The sequence below is a fragment of the Nanorana parkeri genome, unplaced genomic scaffold (assembly GCF_000935625.1).
Source record: "Nanorana parkeri isolate BGI_ZX_2015 unplaced genomic scaffold, ASM93562v1 scaffold1767, whole genome shotgun sequence".
Lineage (NCBI taxonomy): Eukaryota > Metazoa > Chordata > Amphibia > Anura > Dicroglossidae > Nanorana > Nanorana parkeri.
The window spans coordinates 193552-214203 of record NW_017308035.1 but is presented as its reverse complement, the minus strand read 5'-3'; the positions used below and the strand labels follow the sequence as shown (position 1 = coordinate 214203).

The 20652-nt window shown below is 46.9% G+C and overlaps 1 protein-coding gene across 1 annotated transcript in view; it reads left to right on the top strand.

The window, feature by feature from the left end:
- Positions 1–12229: 12229 nt before the first annotated feature.
- Positions 12230–20652, top strand: part of LOC108799598 (sperm flagellar protein 1-like) — a 67643-nt gene continuing 59220 nt past the window's right edge. The window contains exons 1-2 of the mRNA XM_018571487.1: positions 12230–12430; positions 16731–16842. Of these exons, the coding sequence (XP_018426989.1) occupies positions 12322–12430; positions 16731–16842 (221 nt within the window). The 5' untranslated portion in view covers positions 12230–12321. The remainder of the gene's footprint in view (positions 12431–16730; positions 16843–20652) is intronic.

Genomic DNA, 20652 nt, shown 5'->3' with positions numbered 1-20652 from the left:
CAAAAAAAAAAAAAAAGCCTGAAAATTGTAGTAGGGTATTAGCAGAATTGTGTGAAGGAGCACTAACGAGTATGTAATCATGTAAAATATCCTGATGGATATTACTACTACTAAGATTAAAAGTGAATTCCCTGCACTGGTGCTCTCTCCTGATAATCATAGAAATACAATTTTAGTTTTAGTTTTTGACCATAGATACCCTTTAAAGGAAAGAGGATTTGATTATTCTGGAGGGAGAGCAAGTTGGATGCAGCTTCACCTGTAGTTGGTTCAGTGCTGCCAAAGAACGGTTTCCTGAACGGAGACCAATCGGTTGAGCACCCTTATATGGAATGGGTACAGGCTGCTCCAACTCACTTGAGTGACGGGAGAGGATGAAAGTTGGTCCGTTGGTACGATGGTGTAGGATTTGTTTTAACCTTTGGTGTGATTCACACAAGCGAACTGACCTCTATTATATTGTGAGGTCAGTGGATTCGGTGGGTGTTCCATTAAGGTAAGACAAATCCGTCAACTCTGGTGGAATATTGTATATCGAGATAGATCTGACAGATACATTGAATACATTTCCCTTAGGACTCAGGATTCAGATTTTTCCAACTATTAAATAAGTTTCGGAGTATTACAAGACTAAGTGGAAATGAACACAGAACAAGAGTTCAACATTTGGAGAAATTAGAAAGAAAACTCAGGAATTTACCAAATTTAAGGAAGAAATAGAGATTGAGGAAAGGAAAGAAAACAAATTTGAGAGAGATACAAGTGGGAGAGCTTGTAGATGGGGGAGTAGAAAATGTGACTCCCACCCAACATGCATCTAGAGGACACACTGGTCACAGAGGGATTCAGATCACAGAAATGTACCTTCAGCCAACTCAGTAGCAGCATGTTATACCCCCTTCCTTTCCAGTGCTGTGATAGTTTGACTGCCAATTACTCAGTCATGTAATAGTGTACCCAAATAACATTTTCATACTTTTTTTTTTAAAAAGACCTTTCTTTTTATTACTACTTTTTTAAATTATTACTACATAAAAGGAAAAAAGCACAAACATTTTAATAAAAAAATGTTTTCCTTATTTTCTATTATAAAACAAATCAAATGAAAATGCCAGGACAGTACAAATACCCCTGAAATTACTCATTTTTGGGAAGAAGACACCACAAAGCAATCTAATTTTTTGCCACCGGTTTTTGGAAAAAAGAACATGCTGGTATTGAAGTGGTTAATCATAATCAGAATAAAAGTAGTTACAAATGTAGTAGTCTAAACACAAGTGGTTCAATTTTACACCTCTCCCAACCTGGGGCAATTGCATATCCTTCCAAAAATGCATTTATGTATCCGTTCTAAAGTGCCGTAGTATGGACTGACTGGATATGCCGCTCAAGAAGCTCTTTGAAAACCGTTGCATTCATCTTTAAGGCCCCATTCATACCAGGGCGTACTTGTAGTTCCCCAGCAGCTGGAGGGCTCTCTTTGTGCGAGTGTAGGAAGTATTGGAAAAAGTAATCTATATATGCAGAGCTGGAGCAGACCTGTGACCCTATAGCCAATCTGACTATACCTTCTCTAATCTCCTCTGATTTGATCCTATACAGTATGTCATCAGTATAAATTCCAGCAAACATGCCAGTGCACAACATACATTTGTTTTTACACCTGAGATTTCACAATCAGATAGTAATGCATGTGGTCTAAGCTGAGACTGCTTTTCTTTGGACGACTGTCAAAAAATGAGCTGAAACATGGCTAAAAACACAGAAAAAAAAACTGAAAATGCCTGTAAAAAGAGCTGAAATGCGCATTAAAAATGCACACAAGCGTGCTGAAAAGCTATCGCACTGGTGTGAATGAGGCCTAAGTAAGCTGTTTAATCTTATGAGATGAAGTGGGGGGCTTAATGTTTATTTACTATATTGTGTTTACTACTGTGATTGGTTCACAGTGATCACATGGCACGGCACAGATCTACTTTAATTGGCTCTTCAGATTTTGCTTGTGATCTTCGCTGTCTAATGTAGTATCACAGGTATCTGCCTGGTGCATAAATGTGTAGTGCATACAAGGACGTTTTAAAATGTCCACTCAGAAGAACAAGTCTCAAGACTGGCAGTTTAGTACAATGGCCAGTCATTTATACAACACTAGAAGATGAGCATGATATAACCCACAAACAAAAGCACAAAACAACGGATAACAATTGAAAGGACAAACCTGAACCCAGATGGATGGGTCTGTATATGTTTGGTTCTCACCAGATTTGGAAGAGATGCCACTTGCAACACACGTATACACTCACTGAATGAACATATTTTACAATTGAATTTTACAAGGGACCAGTTTGTAACCACAACTCGGTTTTTGGAAAAAAGAACATGCTGGTATTGAAGTGGTTAATCATAATCAGAATAAAAGTAGTTACAAATGTAGTAGTCTAAACACAAGTGGTTCAATTTTACACCTCTCCCAACCTGGGGCAATTGCATATCCTTCCAAAAATGCATTTATGTATCCGTTCTAAAGTGCCGTAGTATGGACTGACTGGATATGCCGCTCAAGAAGCTCTTTGAAAACCGTTGCATTCATCTTTAAGGCCCCATTCATACCAGGGCGTACTTGTAGTTCCCCAGCAGCTGGAGGGCTCTCTTTGTGCGAGTGTAGGAAGTATTGGAAAAAGTAATCTATATATGCAGAGCTGGAGCAGACCTGTGACCCTATAGCCAATCTGACTATACCTTCTCTAATCTCCTCTGATTTGATCCTATACAGTATGTCATCAGTATAAATTCCAGCAAACATGCCAGTGCACAACATACATTTGTTTTTACACCTGAGATTTCAGATATATAATGCAGATATAGGAGTGGATCTGCAAGTCATTAATCTCTCGCCATACTCAATCGAAGTCTTACAACAAGGTCTTACAATTTCTAGACGGCAACCCGCAGATGCAGCAGTGCCGTCCGTCCGTTTTTTTACTACGGGCGGACGGCAAGAGGTTAAAGATATTCATCTTTTTGCAAGAAGATTAACATTAAGGCCTCTTGCACACAGCTGTCGGCTCATACGGATCCATGCGGTGTGCATGGCCGTATCGGGCCGCTCCTGGGAAGGACAGGTGCTGCGTGTGATTTCTACACAGCAGCCTGTTCTTATCTATGGGAGTATGCGGCCATACGCTCCCCCGAATTACACATGGGTGCGGGTGTGGGTCTCCGTACTCATACGCAGACAGGATGGATCCTGTCTGTGTGTGAGCACGGACACCCGCAAGGATGTGCAGCTCAGGTGAGTGTACGGCCGCGCACTGACATAGAGAAGAACAGGCTGCTGCGTACAATCACACGCAGCACCTGTCCTTCCCAGGAGCGGCCTGATACGACCGTGCACGCTGCGCGGATCTTTACGGGCCAACTCTTAGCAGTGTGAATGAGGCCTTATAATGAGGCCAGGGAGCTATGGCAGCAAGAAAATGTATAACCCCAATTCCCAAAAAGTTGGGATGCTGTGTAAAATCTACATAAAAACAGAGTGCAATAATACGCAAATCTCATAAACCCATATTTTTTTCACAATAGAAAATAGAAAACATGTCAAATGTTTAAAATTAGAAAATGTACCATTTAAGAAAAAAATAAGGTAATTTTGAAATTGATGGCAGCAACACGTCTCAAAAAAGTTTGGACATTGGTATAGCACCCCCTCTTCCTTTAACAACACTCTGTAATCGTCTGGGAACTGAGGAGACCAGTTGCTGGAGCTTTGGGATAGAAATGTTGGCCCATTCTTTCCTGATATAGGATTCTAACTGCTCAACAGTCCTGTGTTTTCTTTGTCTTATTTTTCATTTCTTTTTTTTTTTTTATAAATTCTTTATTGTCGCAAGGGTAGCATGTACATGGTACGTATACATACAGATACAACTGGAATAATTCTAGTGAGAACACCAATAACACATTACAGTCATCTAAACTCGACCATCTGGGTAACCCTTCATTTAGACTTATAGATATAGAACAGGTGGAATCGAGATCACTATGCACGTGAATGTGAAGCAGAGCATCCACCGGTGGAATAACAGTTGGATACCGTGGAGGCCTGAGAGGGAGGGGGACATACATACATTGGGGGAGGGGAGGGGATGAAACAAGACACGGACCAGAAAGAAAGAGAGGAAAAAGGGGGGGAGGGGGGATGATGGGGTCGGGCATCTTCACCGGGTGCCTATATGTCAGATTTCAAGTCTCCATTATCATGCGGTATTCCGCAGTGGTGGTGTATTCTATCCAGTAATACCACGTAGCTGTGAACTTGGAGGAGGTGCCCTTAATGGAACTGGTGAGATCTTCCATGGAACGAATATCGTTTATTTTGGAGAACCACATTTGGACCGAGGGCGGGGTAACCTGTCTCCATAGAAGAGGTATACATGCTCTGGCTGCATTCAGTAAATGCACCAGAACCGAGCGGGAGTAGCTTTTCACTGGGAAGTGGTTATGGTGGAGAAGGAAGAACGCCGGGTCATCCGGGACGGTGTGATCTGTAAATTTTTGCGCAATGAGGCGGACCTGTGTCCAGAAAGGTGTCAGAGATGGGCAGGACCAGAAGATGTGAAGCATATCCGCAGGTGAGGAGCCGCAGCGCCAGCAAATGTCCGGATTTGCCCGTGACATCTGGTGAAGTCTATGAGGGGTCCGGTACCACCTCGTTAGGATTTTGTATCCCAGTTCCTGGTATCTATTGCAGATGGATGACTTCAGGGAGTGGCGCAACAGCTGGGCACCTTCTTCCTGCGAGAACTGTATCCCCAGCTCCCCCTCCCAGCGCTCAAGGAATCGGAGCGGGGTCTCCAGGTCTGCAGCTAACACCAGTTGGTAGCATAGAGAGAGTGTTTTAGTTATGGGTTCCTTGTCAGAGCAGATTTGCTCAAATAGTGTAGGCTGTTTCGTGTAGGAGGTAGGTAGAGGAAGTGTGGAGAGAAAGTGTGACAGTTGGTGCAGGCGCCATGTGTCGAGACTTTCAGAATCTGGGTCCTCAGGGGAGTTTCTCCGTATTTGCCAGTGAGGACCCTGGAGGAAGTGAAGTGCTCGAAATTTTCCCCTTGCCAGGAGGCAGCGAAACAGGCTGGCCTCCAGACCAGGGGGGAAATCCGGAGCCCCCAAGATCGGCCGCATAGGGGACAGATCAGCGGGCCGCCCTCCAAGTGGGGCCTATAGTCGGGTGTGTTCTAATTGTTCGGGGTAGGCGTCCCTCGTACCACGGTAGACCAGGTAGGGAGATCTTGGTCACGGATTATTCCACCTGTATCCAGGGCTTGGTGGCGCTGTGACAGCACCAATCAATGACCCTGGCCAAGTGTGAGGCTATGTAAAAAAAATGGAAGTCGGGAAGGGCTAGCCCCCCCTTGGCTTTGGGGCGTCTCAGATTCGCCAGTCTGATTCATGGGGCCTTGCGGCCCATATAAAGTTGGTCACCATTGCCTGCAGGGAGCGGAAAAAGGAGCGTGGAACCATGATCGGGAGGGCTTGGAAAGGATATAGGAACCGCGGAAGGACATTTTGTTTGATGACATTACAGCGGCCTGTCCAGGAAAATGTCGAGCGTGCCCATCCTTGAATGTCTGTTTTGACCTTTTGCAGTAGTGGGGGGAAATTGAGGCTGTAAGTGTCCGACAGGTTCCGTGGAAGCTTTATCCCTAGATATTGGAGTGCTGTAGAGGACCACTGATAAGGAAAGTTCTGTTGTAGGCGCGCTAGTAATTGAGGGGGAATAGTCAAATTTAGAGCCTCCGACTTCTGGGTGTTTATATGGTAGTTCGATAGCTCGCCGTATCGCTGAAGGGCCTGGAGTAGATTAGGTATGGACGTGTCCGGTGTCGAAATGAAGAACAGGAGGTCATCCGCATATGCTGCTATTTTATGGGCCTGTCCCCCCACCTCAATGCCATGGATATCAGGATGTGCTCTAATGGTGCGGAGCAGGGGTTCAAGGGTCAGGATAAAAATGAGGGGTGAGAGTGGGCAGCCCTGTCTGGTGCCATTAGATATGGTGAACGCTGACGAGAGTGTACCGTTAACGCAGACCCTGGCTGTCGGGTGGGAATACAATGCCAGAATCCACGCTAGCATGCTCTGACCCATCCCGATGTGTTCCAGCGTGAGACGTAGAAAAGACCAGTCGACCCTGTCGAAAGCCTTCTCGGCGTCCGTGGACAAAATAAGGCTCGGGATGGACTTCGACATGGCCGAGTGAATGATGTTGAGGGCGCGGGTGGTGTTGTCGCGGGCCTCTCTAGATGGGACGAATCCCGCCTGGTCTGGGTGAATTAGAGCTGTGATGTGGGGGAGCAATCTCATGGAAAGGACCTTCGCCAACAGCTTAGTATCCACATTCAGCAGGGATATCGGTCGGTAACTGGGGCATAGCGTTGGGTCTTTGTCAGGCTTGGGGATAACTACCACATGGGCCGATAAGGCATCCCTCGGGAGGGGGTTGCCCTCTCGCACTGTATTTTTCATTTCAAGATCTGCCACATCTGGTACATTTTCTCAATTTAAACATTGTATATTTTTTCTATTGTCAATAAAATATGGGTTTATGAGTTTTGCAAATCATTGCATTCTGTTTTTATGAAGATTTTACAACTTTTTGGAATTGGGGTTGTAGAACACATACAGGGTGAGACTTTTAATGGATATCACCATTGTAGATAATACTCTATCCGGGACCTGTTCAGCATTTCTTAATACTAAAATACAAATCAATCAATAAAATTTCCTTTGTTGAACTACAAACCAAATACAGTGGTAACACGGTTCACAAATTTAATTGGTTCCACGAACCGATCAAATTTCCCCATAAGGTTCAATGTAAATAAGGTTAATCCGTACTGACCCCTACAAACGTGGTCGCGAACCGATTTTGGTCACGAACAGAATCACATTTTCCCATAGGGTTCAATGTAAATGAGGTTAATACGTTCTGAACCATATGAAAAAAAAATTTTTACCCACAAAAGTATGAAACAAAGTACAGTACAGTATAGTATGAAGAGAGTGAACACTAACCTTTCTTGGGGCGAATTCTGGCATGGAGGACAGGAAAGTGGGTGGGGAGGAGATTGTTTGGAGGGAGAGCCCCCCTCCATAAGGACATCTGGGAGATCTCCTTCTGGGGTTTCCTCTCTTCTTTGTCTCTTAGCTGCAGGGTAAATTTTGGCGAAAAATCTGTCTGTCACTTGTTTTTTCCTGCGCTGCATAACCCTCCGGAAATGAGAGACCACTCTGCACGTTCTTGTCACCTTCATTAAAGGAGAACTATGAGGTGAGTGCTTTTCACTCACCTCATAGTTCTAGCCGACCTGTGACAATGAGACTGTCACAGGTCGGCTCAGTAGATCGGGAGGTGAGCGAACACATACCGGCGTTCGCTCACCTCTGAATCCTGTCACAGCTCTCTGCCGTGACAGGGGGAGGGGCTGGATTCCCCTCTCCTTGCTCTGATCCGCCAGCGCTGACTGGCAGATCGGACAGGGAGGGGGCGGGTACAGATGGCCCTGCCTCTAGATATGCAGAGCCAGCTGTCACTCATGCAACTGGGCGAATCCAGACATAATTGTCGGGATCCGCTTCAGCTGCGGCGTCTTAGTATACCGTGAGCAGTAGCTCTCCCATAGTTCTCCTTTAAAGCTCTGCACATTCTTGTCACCTTTATTACCGCTCTGCACTTTCTTTTTACCACCATGCTTGCTCTGCACTTTCTTTGAAGCCATGCTGGATTGAATACTGTACAATACGGAGCTAAAAAGCTTCACAGCAGGTGTGCACAGCTCTGTCTGCGTTCATCACCCGATCAGTGGCGTAACAATAGCCATAGCGACCCAGGCGGCCGCTATGGGGCCCGGGCACAGGGGGGCACGGCCAGGACACCCCCTTGATGCCGTGCGGGCCGCCTGGGTCGCTATGGGTTCGAACGCGCCGCTGTTCAGGTCACGGTGATCTGTGCAGTGCTGTGTTCTTCTCCATAATTGACTCACTCTAATTGACTCAGCAGCGGCGGTGGAGGAGGCTGGACGTGGCGGGGAGGAGGAGGCGGGGCCCGGGGGGTCAGCATCAGAGAAGGAGGCGGGACCGGTGACGGAGGCGGGCATGGCGATGGAGGACGGAGTGGGCCCGGCGATGGAGGAGGGAAGACGGAGTAAGAAGAGGCGGACAGGTAAGGAGTGTGACCAGCCCACCTGAGGGTGACCCTGCAGAGCCCACCATAGAGAGTCTATGATGGGCTTTGCAGGGTCACCCTCAGGTGAGCTATGTGGGCTCTTCAAGGGGTGTAACTAGAAATCACAGGGCCCCATACACAATTTTGTTATGGGGCACTATGATTTCTAGTTACGCCCCTGCACCCGATGCAGACTTCGCGAACCGAATTGCTCGCGAACATACGCGAGGTACCACTGTACATATTTCTGTGATTGAAAAGAATGCAAGGAGAATGACCAGCTGTTCCTTCCTATAACTGAACAAGAGAGTTCTAAACACTAGTATCTTTGAAAACATGTAATGTCATGGTAATGCATACTGATCAGTATGCATTACAGGACATGGATGTGTCAATCCTTGTTTTCAATTACTATTTCAAACACTATATTTGTACTGTGTTAAGAATTCTGAATACTGTCGTAGACTCTGCTGGGGCCCCAGGATATTGTTTAATGATTTGGCTGTTTCATGGAAGATGGGTTTAGTAAAAATCATTTTTTCAGCTAATTCATTGGGTTTCCAGATCTCATCCTTTTTAGTACCCGTGTACATTATTTTAAATGCTTACTTCCATTGTTTTTCTATCCAGAAATAATTTTTTATCATTTTGTGCATTGTACATTTGAACTTGTTAGAAGATTTGACTACTCCAGAAGAGTCAGTTACCTAACACAGCCATGTCCCTTCTTGCACGTTGTAGCCTCTTCTCTTCTGGCCGTTGCTACTTAAAGAACAATTCCGGCCATGTACAAAATTGACCCTTGCAGTGGGGCTACCCCTGCACTGCAGCGTCATGCCGTGCCTTATATGATGGGTGAGGCCTCCCCCAGCCCGCCGAAGGTCTGCTCCAGTCCAGCTGAAGCTCTGCTCCCGTCCCGCTGAAGCGCCGCCCTGTCCCGCTGAAGCTCCGCCCCATCCAAAACCCCACCCCCAACTTGGTAACCAAGCTGTGTGAGGTGTTCTATCAAAGTTTGTGACTGCGTTAGAATTTGTGACCGATGACGTGGTCACACATTCTAATCCCGCCCAGTTTTTCGGCGGTGGAATATGTGACCGGCAAAAGGTGAAGAATTCCAATGCTTTCTCAGCTGTTTCAGGGCAGATTGACATCGCAGATCGTATGTGCAGGAGAACCGATCTGCCCTGGAACAGCTGATCGGTCCTGAAATGTCACTTCTATCCAACTTTGTGGAATGTGAGATCGCAGTCACAAAGTCGGATAGAAGTGACATTTCTAGACCATATCCACCGGTCTCCCTCCATCCAGATCTCTACTCACCTCTTCCTGGAATGTTTGTAGGTTGGTCTGACAAGAACGGTCCTTCCTAATCCATGTTGATTATCACTTATAATACCATTGTCACAAACAAAATCCACTAAATAGTCCTTTATCATCCCCTCTAACAGTTTGCATACTATTGATGTTAGACTGACTGGTCTGTAGTTCCCAGGTTGGCATCTTGCCCCTTTTTTTTTTTTAAATATTGGCACTAATGTAGCCTTCCGCCAGTCACTTGGTACCTGAGTCCTAAAGGCCAGGTCCACACCTAGGCGTATCGAATATGCGCGTTTGTCGCGCGTTTCGTGACACGCGTTTTTACCGCGATTTGCGGTAAAAAACGTTCGACAAACGCGCATTTCCGAGGGCTACCTGGCTGTATCCCAATGGAAACGCGCGACAAAAACACCCCAAAGAAGCTCCTGTACTTCTTTGGGCGTAGGGCGTTTTGTAGCGCGTTCATATGGCCTGTAATATGCCCAGGTGTGAACCATACCCATAGGAAATAATGGGATTTCGGTGTTTGAGCGTTTTGCAGAGCGTTCGAAACGCGCTACAAAATGCCCAGGTGTGAACCAGGCCTGAAATTGAGGAATAATGGTCTCGCTATAACGTGGCTGAGTTCTTTAAGTACCTATGGGTGCATGTTATCTGGTCCTAATGATTTATTTGCATGAAGTTTATCAAGTCTTTGTTGAGCCCCAGTTACTGTCAACCACTGAGGTATTTTATACACTGAGCAACTCACATTTGGGGGAGGGAGAGCTGGCCCTGCTGTCTGTATCCTCTCTGTTAGAGTGAGAGGGGGAGGCTTGCTGTGACTGTCTGGCTTGTGAAGGCTGCGGCGCCATCTTGGCAGGGGTGCGGGTCTGCCTCTCACCTGCTAATCTCCCTCTTGACTGGGATCTCTGGCCGGCGGAGGACATGGCCGTGTCACCCGTTCCTTCCCTCGTCTGACACTGCAGTTATTGCCGCGATGTGGCCGGGGTGAGCGGCGCGGGTTCCCCTGCTATGCCGGAGGGAGACGGAGCTGCTCTAAAACATGTCCGCTCCGGATCACCGCGCGCATGCGCCCCCCGCAACTCACATTCTTATCTCCATTAAACCGGTCACTCTCCTGAGTGTATACTAAGGAGAAAAATGAATTTAAAACCTCAGCCTTCTCCCTGTCGTTTGTGATTAATCTTCCGTTTTCGATTTTTATTGGGCCGACCTGCTCTTTCTTTACCCTTTTACTGTTTATATACTGGAAGAATTTTTTGGGGTTCTTCTTACAAACTGTGGCGATATACTTTCCATAATCTATTTTAGCTGCCCGGATTTCATGTTTACATCTCTTGTTGCATTCCTTGTAGTTCTGGAATGCCAATGCCGTCCCCTCCATCTTATATTTTATAAATGCTATCCTCTTTTCTTTGATGTAAAATTCTAGGGGCATTATTTATGGTTAACTCTAAACTCATAACCTGTAGAGGCTTTTAAAGCGTGATCTGTGGGCTATTTTTGTACCACAGTTTTTTTTGCAGTTTCCTGGGCACATGTAGATTTGAGGTTTGACAGCTTTCATATCTGTTTACTCGGCACAACCTAGTTTTTTACATTTTGCCAAAATTTGGGTATTATATTGTGTATGTGTCACTACAATTATTTGAATGCATTCTCTGCATCTCTGCTAATTTTGGTTTCATAAACTGTTAAGCTAATACTGTGTGACATTAAAAAAAATGCAACTGCCATTGTTTTGTTTTCTCTGCTTCCAGAAATCATACACATTTGCACATTTTAGTGCATTTTCAAGTGTTCTGCTTTTTTTTATGTTTGGCCAATGAAAGTTGAATAAAGTAGAGGGTGCACGGTGGCTTGTTGTTATGAGCTAAAATGCACAAAAATGAATGCCACTGAAGTCTATGGAGCCAAACACTTGTGTTGATGCACATGGCCATGCAGTGCACAGGTGTGATTGGCCCCATAGAGAACAATGGCAATCCTCTTGTTGTGCATTGCGGGATGCACATTAATGGCAATGGCCCCATACTGAAGAATGGCAATCCTCTTGCCAGGGCCGGTGCTAGGATTCTAGGCAAGGTAGGCAAGGTGTATTTTTGCGCCCCGCACCTGACCCCCTGTAAAAACAGGGCATTTTGACAAGTACTTGTACTTGTCAAAATGCCCCAATGTTTGCGCTATGTTTTGGGTTTTTTTCCACTTCCCTTCGGCGCGGGAGAGCAGCGGCGAGTCAGCGCTGGTCCGGTGGGAGGAGCTCCAGGTGGGGTCCTAATTTAGCTGGCCGGCAACTGCCTGAGGTGCCGTGCGTGTCGGGTGCGTGTTGGCAATTCTATAGCCTATTTTTTTTTTTTTTATATAGAATGGGGTCACAACATAAGACTAAGCTTTTTCTAGTTGCTGTTTTGGTAACCTTTTTGGTGAGTACATAGGAAATTAAATGCTAATATTACTAATAATTAGTAACTGTGGAGGACTGGAGAAACAGCAGCAGAAGGGGGAACTATCACCAGGGCTAAGGCTCTGGCAGTTTTGCCCTGGAGAATGACACCCCTTGTATTACACCCCCCTATAGTAAAACTACAGAACACAACTGTACACAATTGTACTGCATTCAGCTTGCAGCCGCTGAGCGCGTTTCCGCTGGGTTTGTCCCTCTCCGCTCCCCGTACATTGTAGACATTAGCGGCACGTTGCCTAGCGCCTGTGTCTGGTATCCATGGAAACAGACACGCGCAGAGCTCGGAGCCGGTGTCAGTGTTGTGTGTTCGGTAAAGATGGATGAAAACATAAAGGAAGAGCAGCTGCAGGAACTGTACGCCTGGATAGACCAGGTACCTCTCAGCCGCCCGAAGAAGAATATTGCCCGGGATTTCAGTGACGGAGGTACCATGGGGAAGTCTGATGTAAACACGAGGAGGGAGGGGAGCTCCAAGGATGGAGCACTATCTGTTCATATACTGGAGGCAGTCAGAGGAGATGGTGAAATAACATGATGGCATGGATGGGGTTGTAGAACAATGGAGGTTCGTGGATGTAAAATTAATTTAGGGTTCATGCAGATGGCCGTTAAAAAAAATAAAAAAATGCAGTGGCTTTTATCCGTGCTTTTCTTTTTTTAAATGGCCCTTAACCTACTGTATGTGTATTGTTTTCTATGGGGCCTATCAGGGGCTGACTTGCAACATTTGGCTCAGGGGGCACATACAAGCCAGAGGTCAATGGTGCAGCAACTAAGCCCCCCTCCTGCTCTCCCTCTTCTCCCGCCTCCTCCCCTCCCTTGCCAGCCACTTTCACGTAGGTATAACATGTAAGCAGGACTGCTTGTACCGCGCAGTACCATGTGTGCAATTTTAATGGGAGTGGTGTGGCTTTTTTACAGGGCATGAGTAGAGCCATGTTTAATATTAATTTGGTCCTGGGCATTATTTTTTACCTGCATTGATAGATAAGGCCCATGGGTGTAACTAGAAATCACAGGGCCCCTTAGCAAAGTTTTGTATGGTAACCCACACCCCATCCAAGAAAAAATACCTACCTCCAGAACACGTTCCCATGCCTGCACCATCAGAGGCGAGGAAGAGATCGCCGCTCACTGCTGCAGGGCCAACCATAGACCCCACACAGCCCACCTGACACCCCACGGAGCCCACTTAAGACCCCACAGAGCCCACCATAGAACCTGCACAGCCCGCCATAGACCCAACACAGCCCACCCTGCACATACCAGAGACCCCACATAGCCCACCTGAGAGTGACTCTGCAGAGCCCACCATAGAGCCCACTTGAGAACCCACACATACCAGAGACCCCACATAGCCAACCTGAGAGTGACCCTGCAGAGCCCACCTGAAACCCCACGCATACCAAAGATCCTGCATAGCCCACCTGAGAGTGACCCCGTAGAGCCCACCTGAGACTTTCTATGGTGGGCTCTGCAGGGTCTCAGGTAGGCTGCTCGAGGTCCCTTTCCCTGCACATGTGTGCTCCGCTTACCTGTCAGCCCCGAGCCGCCCGCTGCTTGGCCCTGGCCCCCTCCACCTCCGCTGCCGGACCAGTGCTGCTGGGCCCCAGCCTCTACCACCTCCGGCGCTGCTAAGCCCTGCCCTCATCCACTTTCACCTGTCTTTTGCCTTTACGGCCCCCATGTGCCCCTGTCTTTTGCCTTTACGGCCCCCATGTGCCCCTGTCTTTTGCCTTTACGGCCCCCATGTGCCCCTGTCTTTTACCTGCACAGTCCCCATCTGCCCCTGTCTTTTACCTGTACGACACCCATGCGCCCCTGTTCTGTACTTGAGCAGCCCCCATGTGCCCTTGTCTTTTACCTGTACGGCCCCCGTGTGCCCTTGTCTTTTACCTGTACGGCCCCCGTGTGCCCTTGTCTTTTACCTGTACGGCCCCCGTGTGCCCCTGCCCTGTATTTGTACAGCCCCCATATGCCCCTGTCTTTTACCTGTATGGCCCCTATTTGGCCCTGTCTTGTACTTGAACGGACCCTATTTGGCCCTGTCTTGTTCTTGTACAGCTCCCCCATCCTAAAACTAAAAGTTTATTTAGGCTTTAACAATGTTGCATATTATCATAACACACATGTGAAAAATATTTTTCATTTTGCAGTCTCTTTATTTCAGGTGTCTTGTAATATGTTCTGTGCTGGTAATGAAATCAGACCAGTTGTAAACAGTTTGAGGCTAACCAGCAGGACTAAAAATACTAGCATGCCCTGGGAACTCTGAAGAGTACATCTCTATATCTTATCCGCAGCGATCTTCTGATGCTGCCCAATATAACACCATTTATGGACGGAGGGAGGGTTGAGGGAGAATACAGCACTACTACTACACAACACACCCCCAGAGCTCCTGCTCGGCAACTCTGTCCTCTGAGTAGCCGCAGCCAGCTAAGCCCGGGCACTGAAGACGCCCCGCCTCCTGGGGAGGCCGCACTGTACGGGAGGCCAGCAGCAGCTGTGAGAAGGACAGCACTGCTGCACACATTGCTGACAGCCCCGTAGCCTCTGGGCTGCCTAGGGAACCATATGCAGCACTGACCCAGCCTGCAGGCATCAGAGAGGCCCGGGGGGCAATTGCCTCCCTGCCCCCAGGCCCAGTCCGCCCCTGGGGCCTATGTACACGTTGTGTAACTCTGTTGCATTCAGATCTGTAAAATCAAAGTAAACAAACTCAGTAATTGATATATGTACACATGAATATTTGGAGTGCTATCTGGAGCCTGGTGTTTGCAATTTGTACATGTGTCGGTAAGAAGGTGGACACACACCCAAGGACTATTGCCTGGACTGGCCCGGAGCAGTAACATTATTCATAAAGACCTCCCATAACGAGGGAGCCAAGGAATACAGCACTTTGCCCTCAGTAGTGATGGGCTCGGGCGTGTTCGCAGTTCCACGTGCCGAGCCCGCCAGGAAGCTGGCAGCGCCAATCACAGGCACTGAGACATTTCCCGATCTCTACAGCTGCGGACCGGTCAAATGTCTCAGTACCTGTGATTGGCACTGTCAGCTTCCTGGCGGGATCAGCACCTGAAACTGCGAACACGCCCGAGCCAATCACTAGCCCTCAGCAGTTCATCCACAAGCCCCCATGGCAGTAGTAGTGGGAGCTGTGACGGCCATCTTGGTTGAGGGCTTCTGCCCTCACTGGAGCTGGAAATGCTGGCAGGACATACAAGCTGCCAGCTTCAGGACCCATGTGCGGGGCTGCACACTGCCTCTGGATCAACCAGACCAGGGGCGGTGCTGGTTTGAGGCCACATGGCAAAATGCCTCTCCTGCTGGCTGCTTGTCAGCTGTGGCTACCTGTGGGACATAAGTACCCTGTTGGGGGTGTCCTAGCCCTTCACTGTTGCAGATAAGTGGGCATTGTTGAGAGCGGTATGTTGGGGGAAGGGGGTAGTCTGGCCTTCATTGAGGCTGCCAGAACAGGGATTCCCTTTTATGGCCCATATGTGGTTTGGCAATGCAGGAGGTACAGAGGACCAGTTTTGTAATGTGTGAAAGCTGTCTCCTGTGGCGTCACTCCATCCTCTGGTTCCCCACCCCTAGCCATGTATGTACATGGCTAGGGGTGGGGAACCAGAGGATGGAGTGACGCGTTACGCTGTTGCAAAGTGCGTAAAAACAAATCATTTGTTGTAATCTTTGTGAACAAATTACCTTGCATTACAAGCAGCTAGAGATGTCAGGGATGGCTTGTTTTTTTAAAGGACTATAGGTAACATTTTTTATTAACCCTTGCAGTGGGGCTACCCCCACACTGTAAGGTTAGGGTTTAGTGCCTATTTTTGCCTAAGGTCAAAAATAAAGTTATACTCACCTGATCCTCAGATCCACCTTGCTCCTAGACTGGTCCCTGGAGCCTCTCTCCCCTCCACTGCAGCGGTCTAAGACTCCTTGAGTCATCATTTTCTATATGCAGTGTGTAGGGTGTGAGGATGCCTAGGGACATACCAGCGCTGCAGTGGAGGAGGAGGAGATTTGGGTGAGTATATCTGTGTTATTTTTAACCCCAGGCAAAAACAAGCACTTAACCCTTGCAGTGCGGGGGTAGCCCCACGGCAAGGGTTAATACAGTTTTCACAGAGTTCTTCTTTAAAGCTCTTCTATCAAGTATTAAAGGAGAACTATGAGGTGAGTGATTTACACTCATCCTCATAGAGCTGACCTGTGGCAATGAAACTGTCACACGTCGGCTCTATAGATCGGTAAGTGTGCAAACACATACCATCGCTCGCTCACTTCCCGATCTTCTCCCTGCATAGAATGGTGACTGTCAGTCACTGCTCCCCGCAGGGATTCCCCCCTTCCCTCTCCGATCCTCCATCACTGACTGTAGGGATGGATGGGGGAGGGGTCGGGTACAGCTGACTCTACCTCTAGATAGGCAGAGCCAGCTGTCAATCGGCCAGCTGGGTGGATCCAGACAGTATTGTTGGGATCAGTCCAGGCTGTGGCGCTCTCAGTATATCGTGGCGAATAGCCCGCTATGTACTGAGCTTTGGGTCACGGGAGGAGGTTAGTATATGTCTAGAAAGGTTACCACATAGTTCTCTAACTTTTTCTCCTATCTGCAGGTTATTTGTAGATGGCAGATTGATATTAATAATATAATTATAAAGATATTTCACTTTCATACTCAAATAACAATATTTTTTGTTTGTTTTATAGTTTTGGTTGCAGAAGTTACCAAACATTTTATTCCCAAGATTGTTGAAATACACAACTACGTTTCAGCAAACTCAACACAACAGAAACTGTGCAATTGGGCAACTTTGAATCGGTAATGTGATGTTTATGTTTACTGTTATGAGTGAGAATAAATATTGTTGACAACACAGGTGGAACCAACTAATACATAATTGTTGATTAGAACTAAAAGATAATAACTGGAACAATGATGGTGGGAACAAATAATTTAATTTCCTTCATACTTCATTAAAAAAGAATGTTTTAATTTACCATTAATTTATAGGGTATAACATCACTAAGGCCTTGTTCACACCAAATGCAGAGCAGATCTGCATGAGTTTATGCACACGCAGTGCAGTGGGTTGTGCCGCGTTTTTGATGCGTTCCAGGCCGTTTTTGGTTAAAAATATTTTTTTTAATTTTTCGGAACGCTGCGATGTGAACTGGAGCTAAAAATACCATTGGAATACATTGGACGCAGTCTTGCTCCGGTCTGTAACTGCTCTGCTCCTGGAACGCGCTTGGTGTGAACAAGGCCTTAAGCTTTTTTAATTGTTTTTGGTAGATTGGGGAAGGATTATGCCTCTTTCACATGGGCGAAATGTGTCCGCCTGTCAGTTTTTCAGGCGAACCCGATCGGATGCCCAATGTAAGTCTATGGGCAGCTGTGTGTACACTGACGGGTGTCCTTTTACACTGGGTTACCCCCGACTCCAGCCAGGTCCGGAAAAGCAAATGCATCAGAGATCTGACATACCTCACCTGCATTGCTCTATACTATAATTAAAACAACAAAACAATAACTTCACAAATCAATATGTACTTAGTGATCAGAGATCTGTTTAGCTGGACCTGATCATGCCAGATCAGAGGTAATCTGATGTAAACGGACACATGTCCATTTATTTCCAATTTCCCCATAGACGGACATGGCGTCTGGTCATTTCAGCTTTTTCTTACATTGCAAGTTGGAGAAAAAACTGGATGGACATGGATGTCACAGCGGTGACATCTGATCTGTACTGCTCTGATTAGGAGGTGATCGGATCTCCTCCTGATCAGCCTTTGTAAAGGGGGCATAAGAATGTTCACCAGGTTTTAGCGTTAAAATTCACCAAACTGCATTGGAGTCAACAGGGGCAGCTTTCCAGACACCATTAAAAAAGTAATTAATTATTATATTGCTCTAGAATTTTTTTTTTTTTTTAAGGCAGCTCATGAACAGATGGCCATAAACAAGTGACTGATGCATCCTAATCACCTTAAACCAGTGGTCCCAAGTACCGGGCCAGCGGACCGATATCATGTGGCTCACAGCCAGCTGACAAGTCAGGTATGCAGTCACGGACTGCGTACCTGACTTGGGGGAAAAGCTACATGGTCTGCATCTGGCATAGCTGCTCCTGGCCATGCCGGCACTCAGTAGTTTCTTTCAGCCGGCGCTCTGACAGCCTGCACTGAGCGCAGGCCGAAAGGAAGGATTGGTAATATCTGCACCAGCCGGAGGAGCAGATCATACTAATCAACCTCTGGATCACCAGGGAATGTGCCTCCTCCCTGCAAAAAAAGTAAGCAGGTGGGGGGGCTCTTTCTTTTATTGTGTTTTGTGTGGCAAGCATTTCTGTGTGTGTTTGTATTAGGCCCCATTCCCACATGTAAGTTTAGGTGCGATTTAGGGATTCCTGCATCCTGACTCAAGAAAAACGCAAGTTCCTGCAGCAGGAATCCCTAATCTGGCGTTTACAAGTGGCAGCTGTCACCCAAGTTAATGATCAGGTACAACAATCACTCTCCCTGGACACATCTATCGTGTGTCCAGAGAGAGTGATTGTTTTCTAATCACATGTAATCGTATCGCATATGATTACATGCGGCGTGCCAGCATTTACATGCAGTGGCTGTCACCCAATGAACTTGAATGGGCGACCGCTTCCGCTTGAAAACGCCAGATTGGGGATTCCTGCTGCAGGAAAATGCTAATTCCTGATGCAGGAATCCCTAATTGCACCTAAACTTACAGGTGGGAGTGGAGCCTAAAGATGCCCATACACCTCCCGTGATCGTACGATAATCGGCAGGTGTATGGAAGGCGTGCAACCGTTTCTCTGTACGGTCGCACGTCTTTTGTCTTCCGAGCACGCTGGAAAACCTGCCGAAAATCGTAGGATTTATTGTGTGTGTGCGTATTTCTATGTGAGTGAATGTGTAAATCTGTTGGTCCTCTATGATTTAAAATTTAAACCTGTGGGACAAAAAAAACCCACACATAAACATACTGATATGACACGCACAGAAACATTAACAGACATACCGACATCACTTACAGAAATCCTGACAATACACACACAAACCATCACAAAAAATATACTGACATTGCATACACAGAAACCATCACATATACTGACATTATAAAGACATGCAGACATTAACACTGGTACTGTGTATAGTTACATTTCATTTTGAGGTATGAAATGTGGCAAGCGGCCCCCACGGGAGAAGAAAATTTGTCCAGTGGCCCCCAAGTGAATTGAGTTTGAGACCCCAGTTTTAAACCAAAGAAAAAAAACACCCTATATTACAACAAAACATAACACACACTCTATCACTATCACTAAACAACCCCCCCCCCCCCCCCCAAAGAAAAGACCAATGAGTGACTGCTATCCCTCCAATCCACTTATTAAATGCAGCTTGTAAGGTTTTTATTGCCTTGGTTTTTTGCTAAATTGCTGGGTATCCTGCCAGTTCCTCTTGGTTTTGAAATCAAACTGACCACTCTAGGTACGGAAGCAGAGCAGGGTCAGTTTGCATCTCTTCTGACGCTGTGCTGATAATACACATAGTGCCTATAGTCCTGCAGTCGGATTCAGCTTCTACATCCAGCCCTCAACAATTTATTTGACAGTGGCAGGAGCTGCGCTGAGCAGAGCAGTTTGGATTTTCATGGAGCTCCTTGTATGATGTCAGTGGAAGATGTTAGCGGAAGCTGCCGAGCATCTTTTGCAGGCCTTATGGAAGGCCAGCATTCTGAGCTGTGGAAGAGGAGGGGGACGACTTAAACACCCCCCCCCACCCCCAAAAAAAACCCCTAAATGTGCCTAGTGTGTTTTGTGTGTTTTTTAACATAATTTGCATTCACATACACTTTAAGAGCTAGCAATTAATCAGTTGTTGTTGACAGATAGTAGCCTATAATAAAACATTTGGGTTCAATTTAAACTTTATAAACATGGGGGTACAAAGAAGAATGTACCCCACAGTGCAATACCCAAAATGCAAGCACAGTTCACTAAATTATCTATACCAGCGGTCGCCAACCTGTGGTCCATGGACCTCTGGTGGTCCGCAAGAAGCCAGGTAATAGTGGCTCAGTGTGGGGGAAGGGGAGGCACGGGGGTGGTTGGGGCAGTGCTGAAGCTAGGGGGGGCATGTGCCCCGGGCGCCGCCGGCAGGGCCAGTGGCAGATTTGATAGGGGGGGGAGCGATTAATATTATTACTGGGCCGGGGCGGGCGGCACCGCTCCCTCCCTCCCTCCAGCACTGCCACTCCTGCAGGCACACCGGCACCTATGTATGTATGCGTATATATACTGTATGTATATATATCTATAGATATATCTGCAGATATATCTATAGATATATATAGATATATTCTCACATTTTTTGTTTCCTCAATATATAAATATATTCGTGTGTGAATTCCTCGTCTGCTCTGTGTGATCACTGAGACCGTGGCGCTGTAATCGCAGCACCTCCTGTCTCAGCGGTCACTAACTGCAGCTTCAGTCACAGCTTCTGTCATAGAAGCTTTGTCAGAAGCTACAGTCTGTCGAGTGCTCCATAAGGCGCGCCGGACCTCCCAGCGTCCTATGGACCGGTGCGTCTTATGGACCGCAAAATA